Source organism: Prionailurus viverrinus, chromosome B2 (assembly GCF_022837055.1).
Source record: "Prionailurus viverrinus isolate Anna chromosome B2, UM_Priviv_1.0, whole genome shotgun sequence".
Lineage (NCBI taxonomy): Eukaryota > Metazoa > Chordata > Mammalia > Carnivora > Felidae > Prionailurus > Prionailurus viverrinus.
Window position 1 is genome coordinate 47,581,486 of NC_062565.1, and position 12,360 is coordinate 47,593,845.

The following is a 12,360-nucleotide window of genomic DNA, read 5'->3' on the forward strand; positions in this document are numbered from 1 at the left end:
AATTAAGGAAAACAATTCCACCCCTGTTTTACAAATGTAGATATCAAACAATAAAACATTTAAATCACTTCCAATTAAGCAATTTGTCTTGTAAGTAATAAGACTGGACTCTTTGATTGCTTTGTGAATTATTTTAATCATCAATTTAAAATAGAAGTAAAGTTAAGATATAAAGAATTACAGTGCATGTTAGTTGGGCAGGAAAGACAAACATCGAGGAGGTAGCAGGGGAAGGAGTTAATAGCAAAAAGACAAAGTTATTGTCAAGGGGCCAGTTATACCATGAGTTGAATTTTGTCAACCTGAGAACTACAGGTCACATGATTTAAACGTGGGGCAGGTGTTGGGCTGGACGCTTCACTTCTGTAGTAAGGAACTTTAAACCAGTGTTGGATCAGGACAGGAGTGGGTGGCATTGATGTAAATCTACTGATGCCTGTATGTGCTCAGTAAAAATTAGGGTCTCACATGTAATTAAAAGCAAATGAAACTCAGCAAAAGCTACAGAAGCAAAGTAAGGTAGAAGGTGTAATCCAGCAGACATTTTCTAACAGCACATTATACTTGCAAATATATTATTTTATCTCCGTGTCACACAGACAACTAGCTTTGCAGAACTGTTGAACCCACTGGCGGCTGCATCCAAAACTACGTTTTTGTGTCTTACAGTTATTGTATTCATCATAGTAGAGGCAGGGGTTAGCTGGAAGGACAAAGCATGTTTACACCGTATTATCTCAAACATTCACCGTCACTGAAGAAACAGATAAAATTCTCAAACACATAAATGAAATTATCCACACCCTGCATGTCCAAGGCCTCTGGAAATCACCAATCTTTTCTCTGTATCTGTGTGTTTGGTTTTTTAGATTCCACATGTAAGTGAGATCATATGGTATTTGTCTTTCTATATCTGACTTATTCACTTAGAATATGCCTTCAAGATCCATCCCTGTTGTTGTAAATGATAAGACTTCCATCTGTTTTATAGCTGAACAGTATACATAGTGTATACACACACACATACACACACACACACACAGATACACAGTATACTATACATAGTATATACTATACTATATACAGAGAATATATATATATACATACACACACATACATATATACATATGTACACATATATACATATATCTGTATATATGTACACATATATACACACACACACATATGTATATACACACACACACCATATTTTCTCTATCCATTCATCTGTCAATGGACACTTAGGTTGTTTCCATGCCTTAGCTATTATAGGTAATGCTTCAAAGAACATAGAGGTGTAAATATCTTCTTGAGTTAATGTTTTTGGTTTCTTTTAGATAAATATCCAGAAGTAGAATTGCTAGATCATATGTTAATTATACCTTTTAATATTTTGAGGAGCCTCCATACCATTTGCCATAGTGACTACACCCATTTACATTCCGTTTAACTTCACAGAACGGTTTGTTATTTGCCACACCCTTGCCAACATTTATTATCTCTTGTCTTTTTTATGAGAGCCATTCTAACAGGTATGCATTATATCCCTACATTTCCCTGGGGAAATGATGTGATGTTAAATACTTTTTCATGTACCTGTTGGCCATATGGACATCTTTGGAAAAATGTCAATTTAGTTCCTCTGCCAATGTTTTAATTGGATTTTTTAATTTAGCTTTCTAATTTCTTTATATATTTTGGAGATTAACTTCCTATCAGACACATGATTTGCAAGTTTTTCCCCCATTCAATAGGTCATCTTTTCATTTTGTTAATGCATTTCCTTGTTTTGCAGAAGCTTTTTAGTTTGATGCAGTCCCACTTGTTTATTTTTGCTTTTGTTATTTTCACTTTCAGTGTCAAATCTGAACAATCATCACCAAGATTGATGTTGAGGAGTTTGCCCCCATGTTTTCTTCTAGGAATTTTATGGTTTCAGTTTTAATGTTCAAATCTTTAATCCATTTTGAGTTGATTTTTGTGTTCAGTGTAATATATGGGTCCTGTTCCATTCTTTTGCCTATGACTGCCTAGTTTTCCCAACACCATTTATTGAAGAGACTGTCTGTTCCCTTTGCATGTATTTGGCTTCTTTGTTGTAAATTAATCAACCATGTATGAGTTGGATTATTCCTGGGCTCTCCATTCTGTTGCATTGATCTATGTGTCAGTTTTTATACTAATACCATGCTGTTTCGATTACTATATGTAGCTTTGTAATATAGTTTGAAACCAGGGAGTTTGATACCAATAGCTTTATTCTTTTGTCTCAAGATTGCTTTGGCTAGTTGGAATCTTTTGTGGTTTCATATAAGTTTTAGGATTATTTGTTCTAATTCTATGAAAAATACCATTGAAGGGGCACCCGGGTGGCTCAGTCAGTTAAGCAACACATTTTGGTTCAGGTCATGATCTCACAGTTCGTGGGTGTGAGCCCCACATTCAGCTCTGTGCTGACAGTGTTGAGGACCCTGCCTGGGATTCTCTCTCTCTCCCTCTCTCTCTGCCCCACCCTTATGCATGCTCTCTCTCTCTCTTTCTCCCTCATTCTCTCTCTCTCTCAAAATAAATAAATAAACTTAAAAAATACCATTGGGATTTTGATAAGAATTGCACTGAATCTATAGGTAGCTTTGGGTCGTATGGAAATTTAAAAAATATATTAATTCTTCTAATCCATGAACATGGAATATATTTCTATTTATTTGTACCTTTTTCAGTATATTTCATCAATGTCTTAAAATTTTTGATATATAGATCTTTCATCTCCGTGATTAAATTTATTCTTAGGTGTTTTTTTCTTTTTGATGCAATTGTTTTTTTAAATTTCTTTTTCTGATAGTTTGTTGGTAGTGTACTTAAAATAATGGATTTTTGTATATTGATTTTGTATTCTGCAATTTTAATGAATTCACTTATTAATTTCAACAGTTTTCTGGTGGAGTCTTTCTGGTTTTCTATACATACTGTCATGTCATCAAATAGAGACTGTTTAACTTCTGCTTTCTGATTTTAATTATTTGTATTTCTTTTCTTGCCAAATTACTCTGATTAGGACCTCCAGTACTATGTTGAGTTAAAGTGGTAAGAGTATTCATTCTTCTCTTATTCATGGTCTTAGAGGAAAAACTTTTCACCACTGAATATAATACTTTTTGTGGGCTTGTCATATCTGGCCTTTATAATGTCGAGGTAAGTTCCCTGTATACCCAGTTTGAGAGTTTTTATCATGAAAGAATTTCAAATTTTGTCAAATGCTTTTTTTGCATCTATTGAGATGGCTATATGATTTTTATTTTTCATTTTTTGGTGTGGTATATCACATTGTCTGATTTATGGATGGTGAGCCATTCTTGTATCCATAAAATAAACTCCACTTGATTGTGGTGTATGATATTTTCAGTGTATTGTTGCAATTGTTTTGCTAAAGTTTGTTGCTCTTTTTGCATCTATGTTCATCAGATATATTGGACTGTAATTTTTTTTTGTTGTATTGCAGTGTTCTCTCCTGATATTAGTATCATGGTAATGGTAGCCTCATAAAATGAGTTTGGAAGAGTTTTAGAAGTATTGGTATTAGTTATTTAAATGTTTGGTAGAATTCACTGGTAAAGACATCTGGTCTCTAGCTTTTCTAAGTTGGGAGGTTTTTTATTATTGATTCAATCTTCTTCCTAGTACTTTGTTCACAGTTTCTACTTATTCATAGAACATAATTATATTCACAGAATATAATTATTCTGTCATTCCGTCTTGGTGGGGTCATGTTTATTTATTCATAATTTAGTCTTTGTAAGTTGTATGTTTCTGGAAATTTATCCATTTCTTCAAATTAGTTGTTTAATTTGTTGCCATACAGTTGTGCATAGCATTCTTATGTTCTTTTTGGTTTGTGTGGTATATGTCTCTTCTTTATAATGTCTCTAATTTATAATGTCTCTTCTTTAATTTATAATGTCTCAGTTATAATGTCTCTTCTTTAATTTCTATTTTTAATTATTTGAGTCCTCTATTTTCTTCTTTTCCTTCCTCCTCCTCCCCCTCCTCCCCTTCCTCCTTCTTCTTCTTCTTCTTCTTCTTTTTCTTCTTCTTCTTCTTCTTCTTCTGTGTGACTAAAGCTAAAGATTTTTCTGGGTTATCTTTAACAAAACAGCTCTTTCATTGATCTTTTCCATTGACTTTTTAGTCTCTATTTTATTTATTACTACTCTAATTTTTGTTATTTTCTTCCTTCTGCTAACTTTGAGCTTAGTTTGTTCTTTCTGTAATTGAGGAATACAGTAAAGTTGTTTTGGGCTCTTTTTTAGCTGTTGTTAATAGAGGTATTTATTGTTATGAATTTCCCTCTTAGAACTAACTGCTTTTACTACTGTTATATACACTATATTAATTTATATAACTTCCCTATTTTATAAGCATGAATTTTGCTTTTATAAAATTTGTTTGAATTACACTAAGTTGATTATACCTACATATCCAGGTCTTTATATTTTTAGGCTTGTTTTCATTCCAGGGTGGCCCAATTTTAGATATCTATCTTTCTTCAATACTTCATATCTTCTCATGCATCTGTAGGTGATCAAGGGGTTTAAGATATGCATCTTCTATGTCATAGATTTAACCTTCTTAAGTAATACTTTCTCTTTCCTACTGTCATTTTACTTCTCTGACATTTTTTTTCCACTATAGACATTGCTTTTATATTTTGGATTAAGAAAATGTACCCCATTCACCAAACATAGATAATTAGTAGATATTTTCTTTCTCAAACAACATTTCTTTCCAGAAATGTGGTGTAAAAAGTGAAGTTGAAAGTGAGACAAAAGGAAGAAAAAATAAAGGAAAACGAGAAAGAGAATATCTATCTATCTATCTATCTATCTATCTATCTATCTATCATCTATCGAGAGAGAGAGAATTTGAGAAAGATAAAAAGAATCCATTTTCCTTACTTTAAAAGTAAATAGGGCACCTATGTGGCTCAGTTGGTTAAGCGTCTGACTCTTGGTTTCTGCTCAGGTCATGATCTCATGGTTTATGAGTGTTAGCCCTATGTCAGGCTCTGTACTGACAGTGCAGAGCCTGATTGGGATTCTCTCTCTCACCTTCTCTCTGTCCCTCCCCTGCTCACACACACTCTCTTTCTCTCAAAATAAATAAATTAACTTTAAAAAAATTAATGAAAGTAAACAGAATGACTTGGTCAGGTGTAGGAAAATAAGTCTTCTGGCTTTCCAAGTCTGAAGTTAAAAGATTTTTTTTTTCTGGGTTAGTTATTTCTCTATGAACTTATTGAAAATTTTCTTATCAACATTATTCTAAGGGATTAAGGAATTGTTTTCAGAAGGCTCTAGAAAAAGGAACTTTGCCATCTAAAGGAGCTTTTGCTATCTAATTGGATGCCATTTAGTGAATACCACGTTGTAGGTAAGGTTTATTTAAGAATTAAAAGGACGTAGGAACACCTGGGTAGCTCAGTTGGTTAAGTGGCCAACTTCGGCTCAGGTCATGATCTCGTGGTTCACAAGTTTGAGCCCTGCATTGGGCTCTGAGGTGACAGCTAGAGCCTGGAGGCTGCTTCAGATTCTGTGTCTCCCTGTCTCTGCCCCTCTCCCTGTTCATGCTCCATCTCTCTCTCTCTTTCTAAAAAAAATAAATAAATAAACATTAAAAATTAAAAAAAAAAGAAAGAAAAGGAAGTATTGTAAGGGGACAGTGTGACTATCGTCTAATATGTTCTGATGTGTCAGTAGGAACATAGAAGAATAAAGATCACTCAGTAAGAAATTACCTGCCCTAATAAGTGGTCAGGCAGGTAGGGGAGTTATGGAGTAGCAAGAAAGCTGAGAGTGCTGGTATCCTGAAAGAGTATGTCTAATTCCAAGGCTGAAATGAGAGAACCCAGAAACTTTTTTATAGAGCACAGAAAAATTTATACTTCTATTTACATCTTATCCAGGTTTCCCCTATTAGGGTCATTAACTTTAGGGTGGGAACTTGAGTTTAGGCCTAGACATTCTAATTTCCATTCCAATAGAGTTAATCAGTCATGTTCTTGGTCACTCTGGGAGAGTGATCTTTGGGAATATTGATCTTTCCTGTGAGATGGTTCAGATAAAAGTTATAGAAAAGTGCAATATTGTCAAATGCTTAATTTTAAGGACACATGGCTCCTGGGTCAACAGTCTACATTAAGCAAACTGAATGTAAAACTTACTACAAAGTTTATTTTCACAGTCATTTGGACAGTCTTCACATGGAGTTCCCACATTATAAGGTTCATTCCTTTTGGCAAGATCATTGCCCCTTAAAAACAGAATAAAGAAAAAATTGATGTAATTAAATTGATGTTTGAACAATGCATATAAAAGTTTACTTACTTTTTATAATAAACTTTGAAAACAGTTTTTGAAAACCACTTCTAGATAATGATTATAGGATTTAAGATTGGTTTAAAATTTCTAGATTTACTATGATGAAAATTTATCTTTTTGAATGTATAACAGGTAACTGTGGGGTCCCAAGAATGTTTTCAGACAATTTACACCTATTTGGACAGTCAAGTTCTAACAGGATTGGGGCCTATGAACAGTCAAATCTTACCAAGCAGGAGAGCTTTAGAATCACTTATAATAGGCCATTTTTCTTTATTTATACTCATAAGGACTTGGTGAATAGTCATGTAAAAGAGGATGTTAAGAAAATTTTGAGTTTAATTGGAGATGTTCTAACTTCATCTTGCACGATGTCATGAAAAACTTGATACATGTTGCTGCTTGTGTAGAAACACAGGGAGCATTGTAAAAGATGAAAGTCCCTCAGTATGGCTAAATCTAAAGTGACAGAGTTGGGGGAGAGAGAGTAGAGAGAGTCTCTAGTTCTAAGCTAATATGAAATTCAGAGAAGACAGTCTTACCTGGAGACATCTAAAAAAAAAAAAACAAGAAAAAACAAAACAATGTGGATGATAGCCAATTCTTAATATGCTTGGAAAATAAAATAAATGCTCAGCATTCTATTTGATAATTTCCCCCTTTGATATCTGAATTGTTAGAATTTCACTTTATTTCCTCCTACTTTTTTTTTTAACTAAGCTTTATTCCCAATGTGGTACTTGAACTCATGACCTTGAGATCAAGAGTCTCATGCCTCTAAGCACCCCTAAATTTCACTTTATAAAAGAAAATTATTACTTAATTTAAGAAGGGATTTTTGTCAGACAGTTGGGCTAATCTTTGCCATAGAAAATTATCCTACCACATCTCTGTATGTTTTACTTTTGTGTATTGTCAGAAATTCACTAGAGACCACCAGCCCCAGCAAAGATTTAGTACAATTTATGTGTTGTAGATGCAAAGAGATCTTACTGCCTTCAAAACTAATTACATAGATAAAATCATAACAAATATTAACTACTGAAATCAAGAAATGATAAGACCACAAAATAACTCATATAGAGCTATTATATATCTATTGAATCTATACTGATATTGGAGACCTCATTTGAAGTATGAATATGGTAGCATATTACCAGATAAATAGTTTTTACTGATTTATATTGAACATCTTTTATTTTGCAACAAAAATGAGGGATAACAGTTAAACATCATGTAAACAGATATTTGTGGTAAACTATTGGGGGAATATATCCTGTTCTGAACAGTCTCTAATTTTTCATAATTACCACTGGAGCCATACAGTGTGCCCTTATGGGATTCTGCAATCATTGTCTGAAACTGATTTTACTCTATAACCACAGTTGATAGGGCAAAGGAGTCCACTTACTCTTCACTGAAGCAATCATATTATCTCTTGTGGGAATTGTACTCATACCATGATAACATGGAAATTTAATTTCTAAAGAAAAGACATACACTGAGAGACTAAAAAGCTAACCATGAGAGCACTTCAATTTTTGTTTGTTTACTCTTGATATTCCACTATATTTCTGCCCTTGCATTCTAAATATACTCTTGAATTGCTTAAGTAAATATTGTTTCTTTGCTTATGCTAATCAATAACACATAACAAGGCTACTGGTAATAGCTTTGATTTTGGACATTCTACTAATGAGATATAAATTCATTTAAAAAATATGATATAGGGGCATCTGGGTGACTCAGTCGGTTAAGCATCTGACTCTTGATTTCAGCTTAGGTCATGATCTTATAGTTCGTGAGTTTGAACCCCCCCATCAGTCTCTGCCTGACAGTGCAGGCTTTTTGGGATTCTCTCTCTCTCCCACGACTTTGGTCCCTCCCCAACTTGTGCACATTCTCTCTCTCACTCAAAATAAATAAATAAACTTTAAAATGAATATGATATAAATAAAAATACATGTGTGATATTTTAGGTATTGGCTAAATGACATTTTATCCCTAAAGTTCTGCTTAACTGAAGTGAAATATTTATTTGTGTTTTCTTTTGTAATGTTTGAGAAACTGGATTATGTAAGGAGGATATATTTCTAACAGCTATGTGAAACAAAGCTGTATAATACATACTCATGACAATAGTGACAAACATAGAGATACTGAGTTGACATTCTTTTGGGGCATGATGAGATTCCACACCCAATGAGGTAAGAAGTGGCCCAAACTACCTGTAAAGACAGAGAGATGTTTTTAATTAATAATTTGATGTTTTGCTGAATGATTAAAATATGAATATTGTTACCCATGGCTTAAAATAAACATGTCTGCTTCCAGTATTCTTTGAGCATGACTTATTAGGAATTCATAGAAATAGCAAGATTTCCATGTGTCTGGACAACAAACATGCATATGCACACTTAGTGGCCATCCCTAATCCTGGCTCATTCCCTTATCAAATCTATGTGGACAATCAGATAACATGATGAAGACTGCTTAGCGGTTATGTAAAAAATCAGGGGTGTCTGGTGGCTCAGTCGGTTGAGCGTCTGACTTCAGCTCAGGTCATGATCTCACAGTTCGTGGGTTTGAGCCCCGCGTCGAGCCCTGTGCTGACAGCTCAGAGCCTGGAGCCTGCTTCAGATTCTGTGTGGGTGTGTGTCTCTCTCTCTCTGCCCCTCTCCTGCTCCTGCTCTGTCTCTCTCTCCCTCTCTCAAAAATAAATAAAGATTTAAAAAAATCAAAGCATAGGAGGAAATTTACTTAATCACCAGGGAAAAGGCATAGTGTAGAGTTATGAATTGGCCTTTGAAGCAAAATGACTCAAGTTCAAATTCTATCTCTACCACTTTCTGGTTGTATGGTATTTACCAATTCGATTTATATCTTGAAATTTTTTGTTTTTAAAGTGGGATATAATAATACCATTTTCTACATCATAGGTGTGTAGTGGGAATTGAACAATAAAATTTTTAAGTGTTTGGAAGAGGAAATATTATTATCTGAGTATGATGAAACTAAAGGTCTTATGATGTAAATAGTGGGTCTAGTCTACCTTTATCTGAAAGAAATAGAAGGCAGGAATTGATGTCACAAATTTGTCAGATTTTTTAGCTCTCGGGGTGACCATTTTATTTTTATCCTCTGTTGATAAGGTAAATTATATGAATACATAGTCTAATGTTATAACATTCTTGGATTCCTAGCACACACCCTTTTTGTACAAGGGTATCAATCTTAAAATAAGAATTCTACTTGCTAATCTTTTACTTAGAATTTCTGCATTGTTATCTATAAGTGATTAAGTCTATGATTTTAAATAGGCAGATAGTCTTGAAAAGCAGAACAAAGCTGGAAGTCTTGTATTTGCCAATATCAAACCTTACTACAAACAGTGGCACTGGCATAACAATAGACAGATAAACCTATGAACTGAAATAGAGATTCCACATATAGATCTTCACATGTATGTTCTAATGATTTTCAAGAAGGGTGCCAAGACCATTCAAGGGGGACAAAAAAGTGGGAAAAAACTAGATATCCACACACAAGCAAATGGAGAGTACCTTATACCATATAAAAAACTAACTCAAAATGGATCAAATACCTAAGTGTAAGAGTTAATATCATAAAAAACTCTTTGAAGGAAACACAAAGAAAAACCTTCATGATATTGAATTTTGCAGTGATTTCTTGAATGTGACACCAAGAGCACAGACAGAAAAGGAAAAAGTAGATAAATTGGACTTTACCAAAATTAAAAATCTTTGTTCATTATAGCATACTATTATCAGAGTGAAAAGGCAGTCCATGTAATAGGAATTAATATTTGCAAATCCTATACCTGATAAAAGATAGATACCTAGAATATGTAAAGAACTCTTATAACTCAACAACAAGAAACCAAACAACCTGATTTAACCCAGCAGCTCTAATTAGAGATGGAATCTCTAAGGAATTAATTTACAAGTCATAAGTGTGGGACCATGATCTGATAGGATTTGTGTCCTTACAAGAAAAGGCACTAGAGGCACTAGAGTGCTAGCTCTGGTTCTTGTACTCTCTCTTTATTTCTCTCTTTCTCTCTCTCCACTCCGCCACTCTCTCTGCAAGCATTAACAGAGAAAAGGAAAGGAAACTCCATGCAAGGATATAGTGAAAAGAGGACAGGAAGAGAGCTCTCACAAACTATGCTGCAGAAATTCACAGACTTCCAGCCTCCAGAATTATGAGAAAATAATTTCTGTTGTTTAATCCATCCAGCCTGTGATATTTGTAATGACAGCCCAAGCAGACCAATACAGTGTGTGGATCTGAAAAACCAGAAACTTCATTGCTGCTGGGAATGTGAAATAATGCAGTTATTGTGGAAGACAATATGCCAGTTCCTCAAATAATTAATTATACATAGAATTTCCATATGATCCAGAAACTCCACTTAGGGGTGCATACTCAAAAGAGTTGAAAGCAGGATATGAACAAATATTTGAACTCCAATGTTCATACTAGTCTTATACTCGACAGCCAAAATTGGAAACAACTTAAATACCCATCAGTGGATGAATGGATAAACAACCAGTGGTAAACAGATATGATGGAATATTATTCAGCCTTAAAAAGGAATAAAATTTTGACACATGCTACAACATGGATGGATGTCAAATGAGAATATAATGCTAAGTGAAATAAGGCAGACACAAAAGGACAAAATTTTTATGATTCTAGTTATATGAGGTACCTAGAATAATCAAATCCATAGATACAGAAAGTAGAAAGGTGATTGCCAAAGGCTGGACACAGAGAAAATGGGAAGTTGTTGTTTAACAGGTGCAGAGCTTTAGTTTGGGAAGATGAAAAGTTCTGAAGATATATAGTGGTGATTGCTGCATAAGAATTTGAATACAGTTAATGCTACTGAACATTAATGCTGCATAATTTAAAAGTAACTAAAATAACAAATTTTATAAAATATATACATATATTATATATGCGTATATAGATAATTATTATGTGTCATATATGTATGTATACATAATATATGTGTATATAAATAATATTATATACATATAATTTTTTACAATAAAAATAAACTAGAAAGAAGAGGATTCTCTGTATTATAAGGTACTGTTATTTTCATTCTTTACAAATATCAAAAATGTAATATATAAGTGATGTTTTATGATTTTGTTAATTTCCAGAAAATCAAATTTATAAAAACGGAGACTAAGCAGTTAAGCAGCTTCTCCAAGCCAGCTATTGAGGGAATCACACTTCCTTGTGTTCCAAATGATAGCAGGAACTCAGTGGGTCAAGTGTAAGTTTGCAGGAAAAGGTAGAATGATTTTCTCAGTCACCTATATTCCACACATGCTTATAGTCATTTAAACAATGTGTATATTTGCAAGTATGCAGGTTACCTGAGTATAATGCTCAATTGTTATGCCATTATCCATTGACGTCCATTCCCCATACTTGAAATATTTAGATTCGTTGTACCAGATTTCAATTACATTTGACCATGAGATAGCATAAGATGTCAAATGCATATTTTCTCCACAAAAAGTATCTGAAAGGGAGAAAACAGTCTGTGTCATACTCTATGAAACCTGAAAATATAAGAACACTTTCCTCACTTCCATTTTACGAATGTTTCTCTTATCATCTAAGCAATGTCTTATAAAAAGAAAGCTGACTCAGCTGTATCTCTGCTGGCAATCATCTTTCCCACTGATGAGTGAATTTGTGGTACTTAGGTTTGGTGAGAAGTCGACAGTAGGAGATGATGTGCAAGCTTGGAAATCAGCTCGACATTTCAGTCTCCAAGCTGATGGAGAAGGGTGAAACCAATCCAAGCAGCCTGTGTGTTGTAACAGGGCCTGTGACTTGCAAACAGCTACCCACAGGTATTCATTATGCAAGGACCCTGAAACAAACATTTGCTCATTTAGCCATCCACTGGTGATGTGGGTTCTTGACCAAACATGGTATT

General features: G+C 33.9%; 2 protein-coding genes across 4 annotated transcripts in view; one reads left to right on the plus strand and one right to left on the minus strand.

Moving 5' to 3' along the window:
* Positions 1-12,360, plus strand: part of CB2H6orf141 (chromosome B2 C6orf141 homolog) — a 368,368-nt gene that overhangs the window by 319,709 nt on the left and 36,299 nt on the right. The gene's annotated exons all lie outside the window — the stretch shown is intronic.
* The window catches only part of CRISP1 (cysteine rich secretory protein 1), a 31,030-nt gene continuing 18,877 nt past the window's right edge, over positions 208-12,360 (minus strand). For both annotated transcript variants that reach the window (XM_047858863.1, XM_047858862.1), the window contains exons 5-8: positions 11,789-11,937; positions 8,505-8,602; positions 6,218-6,306; positions 208-703 (exon numbers count right to left, since the gene is read on the minus strand). In XM_047858863.1, coding sequence (XP_047714819.1) covers positions 576-703; positions 6,218-6,306; positions 8,505-8,602; positions 11,789-11,937 — 464 coding nt within the window. In that variant the 3' untranslated portion in view covers positions 208-575. The remainder of the gene's footprint in view (positions 704-6,217; positions 6,307-8,504; positions 8,603-11,788; positions 11,938-12,360) is intronic.